General features: G+C 41.0%; 1 protein-coding gene across 4 annotated transcripts in view; it reads left to right on the forward strand.

Moving 5' to 3' along the window:
- The window catches only part of SYNE3 (spectrin repeat containing nuclear envelope family member 3), a 65,373-nt gene extending 51,225 nt beyond the window's left edge, over positions 1 to 14,148 (forward strand). For all 4 annotated transcript variants that reach the window (XM_085061463.1, XM_085061464.1, XM_085061461.1 and 1 more), the window contains exon 18: positions 3,190 to 14,148. In XM_085061463.1, the coding sequence (XP_084917589.1) occupies positions 3,190 to 3,387 (198 nt within the window). In that variant the 3' untranslated portion in view covers positions 3,388 to 14,148. The remainder of the gene's footprint in view (positions 1 to 3,189) is intronic.
- Positions 14,149 to 19,009: the final 4,861 nt, after the last annotated feature.

A 19,009-nucleotide genomic window follows, 5' to 3' on the forward strand; every position in this document is an offset into this window, starting at 1 on the left:
AGTCAGAAATACAAGATTCTGACCTTGCTGTGTGATCAAACACAATGGAGAAGATGGACATCAAAGACAAAAGTTCATTGAACACAAATATCTATAAACTCAGTCAGCTGGTGGGAGAGAAGCGGCAGAGAAGACAAAATCTTTCTCCTTCTCTGAAGTTCTGCCCTAAGGTAAATGCCCCTCCACAGATTTTTCTAATGCTAGGATCTGCAATGGTTAGCCTGAGTATCTTCCCCTGCAGAAAGCTCCAAGGAGAGCAAATGAGAGCTTGTTAACAAATCCATTTTGCATTAATTCTTTCTGGAGGATGAGCTGTGGAAAGCAATACTGTTTTACAGCTTCTTGCAGTTTGTCTGAAACAAGGCACTTTGTGAAATAGGATGAGATCGAAATGTTATTTGAGTTGCATTAATAGCCTTTGCTATAGAAATAAAGGCTGAGTCAGTGAGCTGCTCTGAATCAAATGCTGTATTGGTAAAAGAATTAGGGTAGGGAAAACATTAGTGGCTAACTGGCAGTGTGGTCATCATGGGAAACCAGTGACAGGCCTGAGTGACCATAAGACATCTGCTCCCTGGGCTGTGGCAGGAACAGAGACAAGGCACAACTGGAAAAGCCCAAATTTCCCACCAGTTCATAGGCAGAAAGACAGGGATGAGACGTGTTGCAGCTGGCCTGGCAATGAAAGAATCGTTTCAGATTGAAGTAGCTTTCAAAACCGATTCTAAAGGATTGACAGCAGTAAAACAAAAGTTTTACATGCTGCTAGGAAGACTGGCAGACCTCACAGCTGTGTCAGTGAGAGGTGGATTTCTCAGTCCCAGTTTGAGTTTGTGAGAAAATTTTTGAGACTTCTAGTTGTAATGAACTATTGAACAGTTGCTTACAGGATCCTAGTCTTTAACAACATCAGCATTAAGACTTACTGTGCCTTAGTGGCAGGACAAAGAGTAGGATTTGAATTGTCCCAATGCAGAGTTAACTGGAATCGGATCTTCCACTGAGAACTACACCTGTTAATGTGTGCAAACAAACTTCTTCATGGCTTCTGGAACCTTGCAAGGGTCTTTTTCCTTATAGATGGGGCACTATGATAAATGCATTTGTCATATTGCTGCATATTATGGATGCAATGAAGAATTAAGAATGAGAACCATCAGTGATAACAGAGGTGTCAATGACAATGTGTTGGTTTACACTGAATGCACCAAGAAGTGGCTGTTCCATGGCATTACAGAGACAAACCCAGAGAGCTCCCACCAAGAGTTGTGGCTGCTGCCCTTGCACATAATGGATTTAGCATTGACTGTAAACACAGAAGACCCTCCAGGTTTTGTTCAGCCCGTAGGCTGACAAAATCCAGGAGGGAAGAAGGATTTCAGGTCTGGATTAGAGAAAGTCTCATTTGTACAGCTACTTAAGCCTCGTATTTGAGAACAGGTCACAATAGGAGCAGATGACTCCTGCAAGGCAGCCAGGTTGGTGAAGCTTTGATTTTGTGGGTAAATGATGGCTGTACCCAGGGACCTTGCCCAGTGGTGCTCAAAGTCAGTCCCACTCACACCCTGGCATGTACACTTTATCCACTGACAGTTCTAGTGTCCAGGGATCTGAGTTTTCCTTGGCCTCAGCGAGCAGATTACAATGCAGATACTGTGGGCCAGACATGATAGAGCAAGCAGCTGCTCTGCTGTCTCTACATCTGCCTGACAATAATTAAATCTCATCAGCCATTCAATATAATGGAAGCAAACCAACTACAACAGAAGGATTTTGCAGCACAACTGTCTCATGATGTGTAACTGCAGCTGTATATTTACCTTTGTAATTAAATCTGTAAGCATTTGTATGGAGTTACAAGGGACTGAGTAATTTAGAAAGCAGTGGAAGAGATCGTTAAAAATAGCAAAAGGCATAATTACTTTCTTCTACAATCAATCTCTTCCTGATCTTCTCTGCTGATGTTCCCCATGGACTATTCATGGTGGTGCTATAGTGGGAAAAAGGCTTTGCCTGTTAAGCACTCTGTAGTGGGCAGAAACCCTAATTTTGCTGCAGGACTGACATTGCCTCTGACTTGAACACAATAAAGTAACTTCCTTTTCTAGATAACGTGGGTCCCAGTTCAGTGGATGTTCTGTGCTGACATTTATGATGTAGGCTGGTACCTAATGTATCTGCATTAAGCACTGCATTTATGCTTATTGTATAAATCCTTCTTTGATTAAATAAGTGGGTTATTGAGCCCTTTTTATCAGAATTCTTTCACAAAGAGTTGGGTTTTGGTTGGTTTTTTTTTTTTGAAAATTCACACAGTTCATCTCATTGGCAGGAGTTACCCAGGAATCTTGCCAGTGGAAATCTCCCTTCTTAATTAATCTTTTCTGAATTCTGTAGCCCTAAATATGTTCTCTCCTGGTCATGCTAAGCCAGATTAAATTAGTGAGGTTAACTGAGCTACTCTACATTTGCACCAGCATAAAGAAAGGTGTAATGGGACTCCTTTGTGTCTCCCTCATGGCTGCACAGCACTAGATGTGACTTTAATGTCTTCTTCACTGTCAGTGTTGTTTCTCTCACTCTTTTGCATCACATAAAGTTTTAAGACGGGCCTGGTAAGGTATAAGGTATACTGAGGCAAGCTGCACTGTGGGGCCTTTTTTCTGACCCCCAGTTTTGCAGACCCCAAAGCCAAAGCATGTGGCTGCAGGGCAGATGGCTAGGAGCTGGATGAGCTGCAAATGAAGCTCCTTTCTGCTGACAGAGAGCAGAACCTGCTTCCTCTCTTCCTGGTTCTCTCTACCAGCAGTCTCATTTTACTGACTGGGGAGGAGCAAACACAGACCTTCTGTGCTGTATGGTGGCTGTGAGGGACCAGTTGGCATCTTGGCTGTGTGCATTTGTAACCACCCTTTTGTAACTGGAAAACGGACTTGGAGGCAATCGTTTTCTTCTAGAAAGTCAGCAGCGTTTTCCTTCTAGAAAGCAACAGCTTGCAGAGGTGAATTCTTGAAAACAGTGAAATATTCTCTTAAAAGACATAATTTAATTTCAGTCAGCTTCAGTGTGCCCAGCATTCAAGCTGTATCCGAGGCCAAGGACAGCAGAGGTTGTTCTGACCTCAGTTTGACATATTTGCCCTCCGCAGTGATTTCTTCTCTGAGGTGCTCTCTGGTGTGTGTTTTTCAGAAGCGCTCTGGAGGTGTGTGCTCATACCTGCATCGTGTGTGCCGGGCAGCACTGCCCCTGCAGCTGCTCCTCCTGCTGCTCCTGCTCCTGGCCTTCCTGCTGCCCCTGGCAGAAGAGACCCACAGCTGCACGCTGGCCAACAACTTCGCTCGCTCCTTCAAGCTGATGCTGAGATACGAGGGGCCACCTCCAACATAACTTCTTGGCATGGCACGAGGTGACTGTCAGCAGTGCAGACCATTTGGTTTTAATTGCAACTATTGTAGATTTTAGGGCTTCTAACACGGCCGTCATGCCAGCTGGATAGATCACATAAATGCAACATAAGATTAATCCACTTTAATCAGGTATTTGAGCAAAACTAATATTTTTACAATTTTTTTATTATTGTATTTATAATATGTATATAGAGATTCTGTATGTGTATGTATATACATATATATATATATAAAAATGCATATCTGTGGTCAAGCTAACATCCACCATCCACTCATCCACTGTTTAAGGATAATTCTGCAATGTTTCTGCCATCTTTCAGCAAGCAATATTGAAGGATGGTTTTGTTGTGGGTGATTTTTAACATCAGATTCTTGTTTACAACTGAAGTCAGAGCAAGTATGAGAACATCATCGTGCACCAGAGTGTAAACTGGAGAACAGGCACAGTAGAATCATGTTTGAATAGTGGTTGACATTCAGCCCAAGGAAGATTTGGACTATTCTCTTTGAAATCTTGAGCTGCTTTTTCAGTATCTGGATACGAGGATTGCAGAAGCTAATAGAAATGTTTCTACTGACTTCAGTAGGAGTGGGGGTGGACCACCCCTTGTTCTTATTTTTTACGAGATTTCTTTTCCAATTACTGTATTCTTCAGCCCACCTGAATCAGGAGAGGTGGAATACAGTAGAAAGAAAGCTAGGAAAAAAAGAATATATTTTTTTAGAATCTCTCTAGCAGGAGAACTTTTAAAATCAAGTCATAATTTTCTGAACAAATTTGTGAGCACTGAACAAAACCTTATATCATCAATCTTGTCTATAAAAAGAAGTGGGGTTTTTGTTGTTTGGGTTTTTTTTTTCTTTGTGGGGTTTTGTGGTTTGGTTTGTTGGGTTTTACTTTGTAAAGAGGCATTTGGTAATGGATCATAAAGCCTGAACAGTGGGATGCAGCCTGGCTCAGTGTCAGTAAAGCAAAAGTTTAAAGTACTTTAGTAACACCACCCTGGAAACAAGATTCCTACCTAGGATGATTTTATGTTAATGGTTTATTGAAATTATGTAAATTGATTGTATCAAAGACAGTCAAGCATAGATTTCTGAGTTGTCTAAACTCTAAAATGATGACAAGTTGTTATTATTTACTGTGCCCGATTTATCAATTTTTTGAATGTACATTTTAACATTGCCTTTTAATGTAAAAGCAATTCTCACTTCAGAGCAATGAAGCCATTCTTAGTGGTGTTTTATCTAATTGATTCTTGAGAGAAAAGATAATTTCTAAAAATTTGTGCCATTCTGAGAGTTATCCCTTATTGTCTCATGTTTTTAGCCACAGTAGTATCCATGAAAAAAATTTAACAGAAGAAACAGTTACTTTCCATCTCCTGCCTATGTTACAGGAGGAACTTACCGTCTGCGAATCAATATGAAGTATTTGGTGTTGTTTTCCAAATAAGTTCTAAAATAATACTAAATCTGTTGTGCAGGTAAATTATATAGAAGCTGAGAGACTGAAGGAGGAAGTCACTTACTTAATGAAATCATTAAAGTTTTTTGAAAGAAGCAAACTTGTGTAGAATTGGGAGGCATAGCAGCATGGAGCTCAGTTTAGGCACGGGATGAGGAAGAACGGGCAGGGTAAAAGAGGAGCAGCTAAACATAGAGAGGAGAGGTGTCCATCAATTTGTAAAGCCTTACAAAAGGAGTCACAGTTGACACAGAGGACAAGAGTACAGGCTCTGTGAAGGAAAAAAATCTCAGAATCTTTATGGTTCCCTCTCCCTGCTACAGTATTGGTACTATTGCATATGAAACAGCTTTTCTTCAGTAAGGTTTAAAATGGGGTGAGTAACAGGGATTCTGCCAGTATTCTGAAGAGACTGTTCCACCACCAACACTCTATCACTGTGTTCCTAATAATGCTGCTGACTACACTGGGTTTGTTGGATTAAAATGCCAAAATTTTGCTAGAGTGGAAATTAAAGGAGAGAGAGCAGGGGTGATGAAGGCATCAGTCAAAGTGCAAGGGAAGCATGAGCTGATATGGGTTAAAAACCTGACTGTCAGGAGGTAGCAGAAGAGCTCTCAGAGCAGGCAGAAGGGACTAGAAGCAAAAGGTGAGGAGAGTCTATGTATGCTGAGCAATAAGACATTCATGTTTGGAAGCAAAGGATGGCCTGTGATTTCTTTCATGAAGGAGCCAGATGGAGAGGAGCTATAACTTGTCATAGAATGGGGCAAATTAATTCCTTATTTGCAACCATTCTTTCTGGTGGCAGAGGATATACCTCCTCCTCTTCTGATTAGGTGTGAAAGAGCCATATACATTCCTCTAAAAATTGCTGCCAGCCCTGGGGAAAGAAACTCCTGTGGCTGCCCAGCAAGGAGTTAATCATCACACACATCTCCATTCCAAATTAAATCTTCCTTTAGAAAAAGTGTGGGGGAGGAGGGGCAGTAACAAAACCTGCTCTGTGTGGTTGTGGGTATGTGTAGGTGTGCACACACTTTGCTGTGACGTAGCTACATTGCACTTCTCTGGGTTTCTCTCTGGGAAAACTTCGTTGAGCTGTTCCAGGTGATGGAAGTAAAATACCAGTGAGAAAGTAAAAATAATGAGGAATAATAAAGCTGCAAATGGAAATCAGTAGGGAGATAGAAAAGTTTTTCTATGAAAGCACAAAATCTCATATCAGATTTATTTCTGTCGAGCCTTTCTGATCTGAGTGATTTGTATGGATTCACAAACACGTTTGACAACTTAGGAGTGTGTAACTGGGAGAAAAAATTTCTGCAGAGGATCTTAAGAGAACAACTGCATCATCACCTTGATGTTTCAGTGTTGTGGCAGGCTAAAAAAAAACCAAACAACTAAATTAGAAACACACTTTTGCTGCTGCGTTTGCAATCAATTTATTCTATAAGTCCCCTGTCTGTAATCTTGGAAAGTTTTGCTTTAAATCTCAGTCAATCCATTCTCATTAACTTAAATAATCTGAATATCTCACAGAAATTATTAATATTTCTATTTCTTTGCAAGGAAAACTATCCAAAGCACAGGACTTTAGTATTCATTTCACTGAAAACTGTTTAGGTCTTCCATAATGTCATTGACCTCACCTGTCCAAGGCAGGTGGAAGATTTTTCTTGCAAAGAAAGAAGTAGAAAAATCACAAAAGTAAGCTTGAAATGTAAATGCAAAATTTTCTTTCTTTTTATTCTCTTTTGGGGTTTTTTTCTGAAAAGCTTGTGATACTGATTCCTGGAAGTGTGTGTAAATATTAATCAAGTCAGTAATTGGAATAACGAAAACAAACTACCCAGCTTCTAGGAAACTGTACAAAGCTCAGATTCCTCAAAACACAAACTAAATCATACCATTTCCAAATCAGTCCTTAAAATCTTGGGCATGGTTCCTCATCTTTGCTCACAGATGATTTGGTGGTTATATGCTCACTTTTGTGCCTGTAAAATCCCCAGCTCATACATCTCTGACATCCAGATGTAACTGAGAGGTGTTATAGCTCAGGTTCAGACTGGGGCCACTGCCTTAAGCCTTCCCTTGCCAAGATGTGGGATGCACAGAACCTAGGATGTGTCTGCAAATGAGGACTTGCACTGTTTTGCCCCAATCCAGATGCAGCCACTGTCCAAGGGTGCTAGAAACGTCTAAAATAGATGGAATATGTCTGAGGTTGTGAGTTGTTTGTTCCCCTGGCCTATCCTCCCTGCAGACACCCAGCCTCTTCACAGAGCTCTGTCTGAGCTCCTGCCTGGGCTGTTGGACCCAGGAGCTGATGACCACATTAATGACTCTGCAGTGCTGAACACAAAATCCTGCACTCCATTGCCCGTGCATTACAGTAAGGCATTGCCCAAAGGCACACTTTAAACCCAGCCTTTGGCATGAAAGCAAGCCTAATTTGTAAACTGTAATTGATTTTGAAGCCTGATGCTTTCCAGAGAATTTTCCATGACAGCAATACATTGAGGTAAAAAATTGCTATTGCACCCCATGTCTATTAATAGCCTTTTCTCTGATTCCAGACAGCAATTTAAATGGTATTAAATATTATTTATATATGCCCTCTCCAGAAATCTCTGTATGAAAAACATGTTCCGTTCTAAGCACATGCATTAAAAATGTTGTATTCCTCTGCTAGCATTGGATCTCCAGAGCAGTCATGATTTCTACATCTTTGTACTGACTGAGATACAAAGCTCAAACACTTGAGGCTGCAAATAAAGCTATTAGGCTAATTAATAAAACCATCTAGTGATCGCTAAATAATTTGGAGAGCTTTTAGAAGGGTTTTGTGCTTCTCCTTAATCTCTTTTGCTGGACTAGTTGAAGACCTCAGAGAGAAGAAATGTCTCCCAAAAATGGCCATTGCTAGATAGACAGATGGTGATCTCTGCATGTCAGAAGAAATGGTATTTTCTCTTCAGTTGCTCTAGACCTTGGGAGTTTGCTACATCTGATCTCTTCAGTGTTAAAGAGGGAATGTTTTACTTTGATGTGTGTGCATACACATCTCATTAGCACTAAAGAGATTTGAGGAGTGAGTTCATGTACAATAATTCTTTTAACTTATGTTGACAAGAGAGTACATTGTCCTCTTTTCTTTAGAAAAAAAAGCCAAAACCAAACTGCTGTGTGACAGAGATTCCCAGAGCAAACAAAGCCTTTTGGAATGACTACAGATTACGGACTGAAACTAAATTATCCACCATAGGAATCTGGAGAAATAGTTTTGCCTTTCAAGAAATGTTGGTCTAAAACCTCCAAAAAAACATGCCTTTGCCAGGCATCATAGATGTCTTTCAAGTCATAGGTTATGTACCCAGCTGCCTGTAAGAGCTGCTTATGGAGATTTTACTACCCCTTGGACAGTATAATTTGTTAGTCTGCAGCTGAAAACACGCTTGCCCAGAGAAACTATATCAGCTTCTTCCAGAATCACTGGGGGCTGTTGAGGATATTCTTAGCAGTTCCCAGATCATTGACCTGCTCTGAGCCATTACAAGTTTATTGCATTCATTTATCTGTCAGCGGTTGGCAACTCTTGGAAACCAGTTTATTAAAATAGTAAAGATAATATTTCTGGTGCAGGCAATGTGATTCATTGAGAAACCAGTCTTATTACTTTTGCCATATTTAGAAAAAGATATCTGTTGGTTATACCAGAATATAAACAGGTTCATTTCAGGTGTTGGGTAGCTGTGGCATGTTTTAGCATATGTTCAAGCATTTTGACTTGTACATGTCTATTGAAGAATTGTGGGATCATTTTGCACCTGTTAAATCGTAAAACAAAACAAGGATTCTTGAATTCGAAAAAAAAAAAACAAAAACAAACAAAACCAAACCAAACAACAAACCAGGATGGAATAATCTGTCATACAGTTGTTTTTTTTAAATTATCTCTTGTCTATCCAATTTAAAATACAAATATGTGTCTACCAGAGAGTTACCAGTAGATCTGGAAAACAAGGAATATATATCAGGAATATACCAATTCAAACTGTAGCCTAAATGGCACCTCTGTTCCCTAACCTGCTCCATCAATTGCCAGATTTTACCTCACTGTACCTGCGAGTTAACAACCCCCCTCCTGGAAAAGTGTAGGTGAGATGAAACTGCACAGCTTAAGTACAGCATCCCAGTGGAAGCAGCAGGAGACATTAGGTCTTCAAAAGGCAGCCTGAAATCTCGATGCAAGAGAGGAACATTTAGGTTTGGCATAATGAGAGCAGTCCAGCACTAATGACACAGGAACAAGGGCTTGCCAGCCTGCTCTGCCAAACAACATTTTGACAGCGGCCGTCAGCACTGTTCAGCTTCATGTCCCTGACTGTGGAAGGAGGCTCCCCTCAGGGTGATTCACTCTAGCTGAGATTTGAGCCCTGGAAGTGTTTTTTTCTTTTCATTAAATACAGAAGGAACTGCTAAATTAAAACCCCTCGGTGACAGGTTAATGGTAGGTGGTGGGTGCTGATGCTCCAGGAAAAGATACAGGAAATGCTATTATAGATAGAATGCTAGTCATGATGGTCTCTGTTCAATCCTCAGGAGGTAGAAATTCATTGTAGAGCTGAAGTGGGAGTTTTTCTGTTCCTTTTCAAGTAAATGTCAGGTGTTGTCTTTAGTCTTCTGGATTTCTGGGGCAAGCCTATTCAGTACCTTACTGAATGCTAGTGGCTTTCTGGCTTCAGAGCCATTTACAGCAGTGAGCTCCACATTATTTCTACAAGTGGTATGAGAAAGGTATTCCCCTGAATTGGTTTTGAATCAGAAACTTTTTGTTTGGGAATTGGGGATGGTTTGATTTTCCTTCTTTTGGCCCCTTTGTGTTAAATCTGAGGAAGCAGAAGGACCAGCACTACCTTCTCCAGGCCATGTTTTGCCTTTCCTTCTTCAATGAGAGCAGAGGAGATTTGGCTTTGTTTCCTTCCCAAAGTAAATTATCTCAGTCTTTTATTCTTCTTTTCCTGTTGCAGTTCTTCCACAGCCTAGGTCATTCCTATCACCTGAAGTGTTCCCAGTGGCAGTTCTTCCTCAAAACATAGAGCAAAAAATCTGGTCCAGTTTCAAAAAATCTAAAATTAAAAAAAATTTTCCCCCATTGCAGTTCCTCCTGCAGATGCTCTGCCTATTTCTGCTGCCCCCTGTGTCAAACCAGCCTTCACTGCTATCTGAGGGGACTCTAGTCCTGGCCAGCCATCTCTTCCAAGTCTCCTGGCCATGTCGTGCCCTCATCTACCTTCAGTTTTGGCTCAGGGACTGTCCTTACTATTCACATCTACAGACAGGAGTGTGAGGGTATCACTTAACAAACAATTATTAATAATGAAAGCCTCACCATTAGCATTGTTCAGAGCCTTTTTTCCTTCTCCTCTCTGAGCAGGTTTTGATGTGTAAGCCAATTACTGTGTGCAGAAATTGCCCCTCAGTCAGTGCAGAGGGCTGCTGGTTGGGCTGCAGCTCTGTTATCCTCACATTGTCACTGCTGGGTAGGAGCTCCCAGGTGCTGCTCAGCCAGGCTCTGTGCCCTTGAGCTGCCAGGAGTGTTTGAATGTCGTTGTTATACACCCTAAATAAGCCAGGACCCTTTTTTGTGACCTGGGGAAAAAAAGAAAAAAAAAAAAAGAAAACCAAAATGATCGCTTTTAACAAACTGATTTCACAACTCATTCATCAAGCCCTATAGCAAGCCATTTATTTTAGGCTCTTTTTGCTCCATGAAAAGCTGAGTGTTAAAAGGGAGAGGTGAGTTTGGAGAGCAGGCTGCAGTGCCACCTCCCTCAGCAGCACTTTGCCAGGAGGCCTCACTCTGGAACTCAGGGGTAGGAGCTGATATTTCTCCTGAAGTGACTTCCACCTTCAAAATCAAATTATTTCTTTTGTCAAGTCTAATAAGCATTGAACACCCCAGACTTCATTTCACTACAGACATGAATGAATGCCTCTGTGCTATACTTTCCATTGCCACTATATATATATATATATATATATATATGTATGTGTATGTATGTGTGTATATGTATATATATATGTAATGGGAAGCATAATTATTGTTCTGCTTTAAGAAAGGTGACATTCCACTTCAATGTAACTTTCAAGTGCAGCTTTTAAGAGAAATCATGTCTTAAAGGGAAGCTGGAAGACTTAAGAGGTACATGTTTTAATGAGCTTTAATGAGATTTAATAAGCTTTGAGTTTGGGTTTCAGTCTCTAGGGCAAAAAGCATCCAAGATGATTTTTTCCATCGCATTCCCAGATCAAACCCTGTAAGAATTTAACCTGGGAGGCATTGCTTGAGCACTGGCTGTTCTGAAGGTATTTGGATGTTGCATGTGCTAAGTGTGTGCCTGTCCTCAAACACCAGCCTCCACTTTGTACATAGGCTTTACTGGAAGGCAAAAGGCACACCTTTGTCTTGCTCCAAGACCCTGATGGTAATTTTTGCCTCAGCAGATGTTTTCCCTTTGATCAGTGTGACTCTTTCCATTTTTTTTTCCTCTTTTAATTTGTGTTAGCTGAGTCTATTGGGTGATTCCAGGAGGGCACGCTCCATCTGCCCAGCCTCAGAGCTTCCCTTCCAGCAGCATACCTTATTCTGTTTACTTGACTGTACTGGACCACTGTGAAGCAATTACACAAGCAATAATGTGGGTGTTGCATTTTTCTGTCATTGCCTTTCGTAAGACATAACTCTCCATTGGCACTGAAAAGCGGTAGGAGACCCAGAAGCTGCATAGTTGTTTACCAGCAATGTAACCCATGCCCAGTGCTCCTGCAGAGGACCTGTCCTCACTCCTCACAGCTGTCTCAGGCCCAATTTAATTCACAAGCCTGGATTTTAAACAGTTTTGGATCCCTTCACCAGCACTCCATCAATCTTGCTTCCATCAGGTTTTGTGCTTTTGTTTAGTTTCAAGCTAGAAGAAAGTTTAAAGAAATGTGCTAAGACTCCCATATAGAGTGAGTAAATATCCCGTATATTTCACAAAAATTGCAACAAAATAAAGGCTTTGCTCCCACATTTAACAGAATTAATAAGCAAGTTCTAACTGATAAATTAAATAGTTATTAAGAACAGCCTGGAGTGAAGTTTCTGCTATCAAAACTGTTCTCTGCTTTTAATTTAAAAATCAGGAAATACTGAGGTACATTTTGTCACCTTCTTTCAGAAGTGACCTGAAACTAAAATGTGAATCTTCCTGAATAGGAGGTTTCTTGATGTGAATCTAAATTTCACCAGTATGTCCCATATTAGATCATCCTCCTCTGGGCACAGGGAAAACCAAAGGCTGTTCACAAGAGATATTCATGTTATGAATGGTTTTAAAATTCTTCAGAGCTCCTATCCACTTCCAAATGTCAGTAATGGGGAGGATCAGAAACCTTCCTGTGAACCCTGTCATTTTGCATGTTGAAATCCTGGCTTGAATTCAGGTCTCCACCTCAGTTTCTTGTAAATGTTAATATTCAAGTAGAACAAAAACCTTAGAGGCAATTACAGCATGAACATCTCTTCTTGTTTATGTATAGTAGCTGATAGCAAAGTCTGCAATAATAATCTGTGTTTATACATGTGCTGTTCAATGTAACAGTTGAGTACAAAATACCTTTTAACTGTCACAAGAAAATAACTGGATTGATGTAACTTTTTGCTTGTATGAATATAATTATTTGCCTTGCAGGGACCAGTTCCACTTTTGTCATGTTATTTATGGTTTTTAAATACAATTGTGATAAATTAGGCTCGTTTCTAAGGTAAACAATACTGGAGCCAAGCAGCTGTCTCTGTACATGTGCATGTTATCACAGCTGATATCAAGTCCAAGTCAGACTCCTTGTCTTGCTTGGACCTTTCTTTAACCTTTCAGGCTTATTCAGGGAAATGTGGACCACTCTATTTTCTTATTAAAAATATGGCTTTGTGAAAAGCTGAACTTATTTTTTAAATCCTTTCTTTTCTGGTTCAGAAAGACTGTAACAATCATATTTTTCTAAACTGCCTATTGCTTGTGTTGGGAAATTATATAGAGATATATATTTTGCTCTACAGATTTCCACATACTTTTGGAACTCTTTGTTTTCATAAATAAATCCTCCTATTTGCTAGAACTAGCTCCAAAAGCTGTAAGCTTCTGTATACTGACTCTGTGAAATTCTATAAAAATTCAGCTGCATAAAAAGACTGACTTTATTTTTTATGTAAATTGTTAGAGCAAAGTCATCCTTAGTGTTACACCACGCAAGATGTACAGAAAGAAATCAGGTCATTGTTTGGAGAGGCTGGACAGCGTTATGTCACACTTCCTAAAATGTCCCAACTGAAAGTCAGGAGAATTTATGCTAGAAATGGTACCATTTTGGGCCCTGAGTCTGTAGTTTTTTCACACTGTTTAGAACCTTATTTCTAAATTAGTCCCATGAAACTTCGTGGGAAATACTAACAATAAGAGCCTATGGTGTGTGAATAGCTATGATAGAATAAGGACCTTTCCTAATGAAGAACGGGGCCTTTAAGTAGTTAAGAGGCTATGTTTTGAGTATTTCAGGACAACTTTTTGTGTTCTTTTCTGAGCTGTGGAGTCCTCCTGCGTATTGTGGATTTATTCTGTAGCTGAAATGCCATATTAAATTGATTGAAGCCCCATGAGCAGATGAACATAATAGAAAGCTGCAGTGAAATATTGCAGAAAATGGCCTGATTTCATCCTTCAGAGCAATAGTTAAAGTGACTCACAGCCTTGGCTGCTTTGCACCTGTGAAGCAGAGGCCCTTGCTTTGTACCTCAGCTGTGGTGTAACATGGAAGGATTTCTGCTCTCTGCTTGGAAAATACTGTCTATTCCTCATCCTTGTCAAAGCATACTATTTTCTCAAGTACAAAAATCTGATTCTTCAAGACTCATTGGGGAGTTAAGGGGCAGCTGGAACCTTCTGTGATCTAGCCACATTGTTCCAAAAGTTTATCCCCTGATGACAAATAAAATATGATGTGACTTTGCTGTTTGCAAGTAGGGTAAAGAGACTGGAAATTCATCACCCCAAGCCCTTGCCTCCTGACTGTTCTGTGATGCTCCACTGTTACCCATGAACTGTGTTGGATCGGATTATAAAATCAGAGTATTTTATTGCATGTGTCCTTTTCTTGAAATGAAAATATACTTGTATTTGATGTTGCAGTTATAATGCAGTAAATAAACACATGTGCATTTCTTTTTAATGACTTTTAGATAATTTTGGCTGGTGGTTGCACGTTTTTGCTGTGCTTGTTTATCTTACCATCAGAGAATTTGGGCTGACCTAGAAACAGCCAGAACAAGTGAAGCAAGAGTAAAATTTGCTGCTGCCTGCCTCTCTGCTCAGGTAAAACTGGAAGATGGCTGTGCTAAATGTAGCTACTTCATTCTAGTCCTTTGAGATTTAATAGAAAATGTCAGCTTTTCTGTAAGTTATTTAAATACAATTCTACTGGACCTGAAGAAAATATGAATTTGCTAAATCATGTTATAATTCAGTGTTATGTCTTATGGCATTGGCCCCTGACACACTCTGTGGGGTTCTTCTCAATCCCAAGCCCAGTAAGAAAAAGGAGAGTTTTTCTGAGAACCTCGGGTTTGAAGTTAACACTGATCACATGCAGTGAGCAAGCAGTTTATTAGTGTAACCACTGCTGATCTCTCTGAAGAGCATCACTGCAGCATGTGTGGATGGATGCACAACTCTTGTTAACATCCAGGTAATTACTGATTTCTTTCCTGAGTCTTTATGAGACAAAGTCTGCCAGTATCTCTGATATCAAAGGACTCCACAGGCAGTTATTTCTGGACAACTAGAAAACCACTACAATTTTTTGGTGAACCTGTGGGTTAGGTTCCCTGTTGCTTTTATGAGCACACTGGGCTTTATGCAGGTCTTTGACTTCTCTCAGGCATTTGGACCATGTGATCTTGTGCCTTCCTATGAGCTGTCTCCTGCTAAGCCCCCAAAAGTACAAATGCAGACACTTCAGCTGACCGTAGCTGTGTCAAGGTCAGAGCAGCAGCCCAAATCCCTCCCAGGAGAGAATGGGGTAAACCAGCAGATTGTCATGGTGGGACAGTCACATTCCCAATAGGGCTACAATTGCTGCACAAAAGAAATTTCTGTTCTTACAGGTTTTTGTTTTGCCTTTGCAATGCATTTTTTCATCTTGCAGTTTGTTTTTTGTGGAGCCAAAAAGTAGTCTGCTTTGTGTACATCAGGCCTGTTCTTCTGGAACCAGCAAAAAACTTGGGGCTTCTTTTTGTCCCAGACACTGTACAGAGACCAGGAAAGACCTTTGTCCTGCAGGGAGGAAAAGTGCCAGTGAACAGATAAAACAGCTCATGCTTGTATGGGGAATAAATATTTTGTTGACCAGGTTCAGCCTGCAAACAACTATACAGCTGATTGGTGGGAGCTGGGACAGTCAACAAGAATTATTATAAACACTTTTGGAGGACAATGAAATACTCCAGGCAGTTATAAATCTCCTAAGTCATATATTACTGGAGAAACACCTGTTTTAGATAGCAACCCTGCTGCCAGAGGCTGGAAGTTTAGCTTGTAGCAGCAAAAGGTGGCAAGTTCAATAAATAAGAATAATAGGGTAAGACCCTCAAGTGGAGTAAATCAGTGTAGCTTCATTGAAGCTGTTGGAACTAAGTCAATTTACAGCAGTAAGAATCTGGCTTGTAGTCAACAGGGATTTTACAGAATGTTTAAAACCTCTCCATTTAGAGAATTCTCTGCCTTATGTCTGTGCACTAAATCGTATCCGCACGAAAGTCCTTGCTGGTATAATGAGGTCATTTCGGATGTGAGCATTCATTATATGCTTAGGTAAATTAAGGGGAAAAAAATACATCATTAGCAAAGTCTTAAATAAAGGATGGAGCAAGGTTAGCGAGTGAGAACTATTTACATAAAATCAATTTCAGCCCTGGAGAGTTAATGGGGAGTGGCTTTCTATGGAAAAAGGCTGATGGTGTGTTGATGCTGCACATAGAAGCTGAGCACTATGGCCATGAGAGATTAAAAGCAGGGACTGAGGTTTTTTTCTAGGTTAATATTTCAAGCTTTCTCAGCCTCATTCTGTGACATACCATGAATGCAGCCTAGGTTTCCAACTTCAGAAAAATGCTCTGATAAACACATATTGCTGGAGCAAATGAAACTGAAGGCTCATCCGGTTTTACTGTAGCACTCGTAGTATTAAGAGGGATTGTAATATAATCCTCTTCAATGAATAACCCTAACAGATGTTATCAGGGTTGCTCTGTATGAGCTGTGGACCTCTTGCTAGAACTCCCTCTGTGGAAGTCCAGTTCATAAATTGTCCTAATGGGCTGCCTGCCTCGTCCTGCTGCTGCCGCGGCATGAAAAGGAGGTGGTTACCAGCGGCCTTGAAAGCCAGCATTATTCCCATCTGCTTTTCATTACAATACTGCTAAATATTTCATGCTCTTTGTTTCACAAACAAATAAGAGCAGAACTAATCTTTTTGTTTAATGTTCCTTGATTGACGTTTCAGGGAGGGAAAAAAAGGTTTGGGTTTGTTTTCATTTTTTTCTTTACTTCAGATCTCTGCAAAAGCTTTTAATGGAAGATGGAGCAGATTTCCGTCGACTTTTCTGGTGGGCTTTTTATGGCACCAATGATACAGGAAAAGATATGGGGGAAATCCAGATGATGAATGTGCTGTTCAATCAGCTGGGATTTCTTTGCTTGCGAGGAGATAACTCGATGAAGTGCAAACAGAGACAGGGAGCAGACGTTGACTGCTTGTCAGCTATGTACAGAGCTATCTCTGGCTGGGGCTGCTGGAAAACACAGCAGCTATTAGTCCCCCTTTGCCCTTTCACAGCGCCCTGTCAGAGGGTCCCCAAGCACTGCAGCCAGAGCCATCCATTAACCCTCGGGGCAGCAAGTCTGTTAAATTGCTGCTTCTTTACAAGGAGGGGGAAGGCAGCCCTGGGAGGATTCAGCCGACATTTTAACCTCCTGGTTCCCTAAACTCCTGCTGAGGTGGATGAGTGAAGGTGCTCCCGTGGGCACTCTGCATCTCCAGCAGCAGGTGCTGCCTCTGCCCCAGGGGGATGTGGGTGACCCAGCTCCACACAGGGACCTTCATCCCCAGGGCAGAGGTGGGGAGGAGGTCAGGAGTCTCCCTGGGGTGTGCAGTGTTCCCTCAGGCCTGTGAACATGCTGGACAAAGGTTTTGAGTGGTTTCTTTCCTACCCAAATCATGGCCAGGCGCAGAGCAAGACCTCTTGACCGATGCTGGTCCACTCGAGCAGCACTGTTGGCTGGTTTATCTGGCATTTGGACAAATATCTTCATTAGAGCACCCAGTGGGCTCTGTTAGCTGTGAGGCCTAACTGCAGGCTGAGATGAAAGTGAGAAATGTCACTCAGAAAGACTAAATACACATAGAATCATAGGCTGGTTTGGGTTGGAAGGGACTTTTAAAGATCATTTTGATCCAACTCTTGCTCCTGCCATGTGCAGGCACATCTTCCACTAGACCAGGTTGCTCAAAACCCCATCTGGCCCAGCCTTGAACACTTTCAGGGTTGGGTCATCCACAGGTTCTCTGGGAAACATGTTCCAGTGTCTCAGCACTCTCATAGTAAAGAATTTCTTCCTAATATCTAATCTACCCTCATTCAGTTTAAAAAATTACCTTTTATCCTGTTGCTGTCTACCCATATAAAAAGTCCTTTTCCCTCTTTTTTATAAGCCCCCTTTAGGTACTAGAAGGTGCTATAAGGCCTCCCTGGAGCATTCTCCATGCTGAACAGCTCAAACTCTCTCAGTCTGTCTTCATGGGAGAGGTGCTCCAGCCCTGTGCCATCTTTGTGTCCCTGCTCTGGACTCTCTCCAAAAGGTCCCCATCCTGGGGCCCCAGAGCTGGACTCCAGGTGGGGTCTCACAAGAGCATAGTAAATATCAAGAAGACATAAATGCTCCCTTCTTTCAGCCTGCTGCAGCTTGACCCTGCAGTGGAGTGCTGGTGTGTCAGTGCAGATGCTTAAATCACCCTGCTACATTTGACCACAGAGTAGTATTTTTATATTGTTGCACAAACAGAAATGAGTTTCTCTGATCCACTCTTGAGGCAAATTCTTTGCATTTATTGCAGGATTAATTTTCCCCCGATGGCTGATGCATCAACCACCCCATCCCTTTCTCCATAATCGCTGGCCTGAATTCAGAGGCAAAAGTGAGTCTTGGGGCCTGACCCTAGTGCTTGCCTGCAAATAGGCTTTATGACTTACACTGAGCAAGACACCCAAGCAGTAACACTATATACTGCTTTCTATATTATATTTCTTGTTCATCTAGCATTTTCCTTACGAGGATCTCAAGGCCCACTGCAAGGTTTGACTAATTCTCAACAGTCATCTGTGCTTTAAGTTATTTTTGTTAATTACAGCTGAAGTATTACTGCCGGAGCTGAAGATTGCTATTCTTGAGCATCTCTCTCCAACAGCCCACAATAGTTTCACTCAGGACTGTAAAAATAAATTGTAACTTGTAATGGTCACAATTCCTTGCATTTAATCATTTTCATTGAGGATTTTGACATTCCTCTTAAAAAATTTCAAATCCAGGAATAGTAAATGCCGAGTCATAAAAGCTTAGGAAATGGGTCGAATCCAGAGTGCAAGGCAGCATTACAGTGTCTGATCTGCTGTCTCTGATAATACCCTCACAAGACAAGGGTCTCCTTTTTTTTTTTTCCCATTCCTGAATAAATGAATTGCAGCATGTATGAAATCTCCAGAGGCCATCTGTGACTGTAATTCATTTATCCACTGTATTATGGAACAGATTTTCCAGTGAGTTCAAAACCCAGGAAAGGGGGGAAGGGAGTAGTATGATGAGAAGGATCTGTGATCCATATCTAAAAGTAAAAATATTATTCAATTGTCATAGTTGATGGATAAAGTGTCTGACACACCAGGCAAAGCCATAGCAACTAGATAAATATGTTTAAAACATTTAATTTTGATACATTAAGAATGAGTTGGAGCAGGGGCTTATCGACACTGAAATTA

Source organism: Lichenostomus cassidix, chromosome 5, assembly GCF_008360975.1.
Source record: "Lichenostomus cassidix isolate B80296 chromosome 5, HeHo_3.0, whole genome shotgun sequence".
NCBI classification, from domain to species: Eukaryota; Metazoa; Chordata; class Aves; order Passeriformes; family Meliphagidae; genus Lichenostomus; species Lichenostomus cassidix.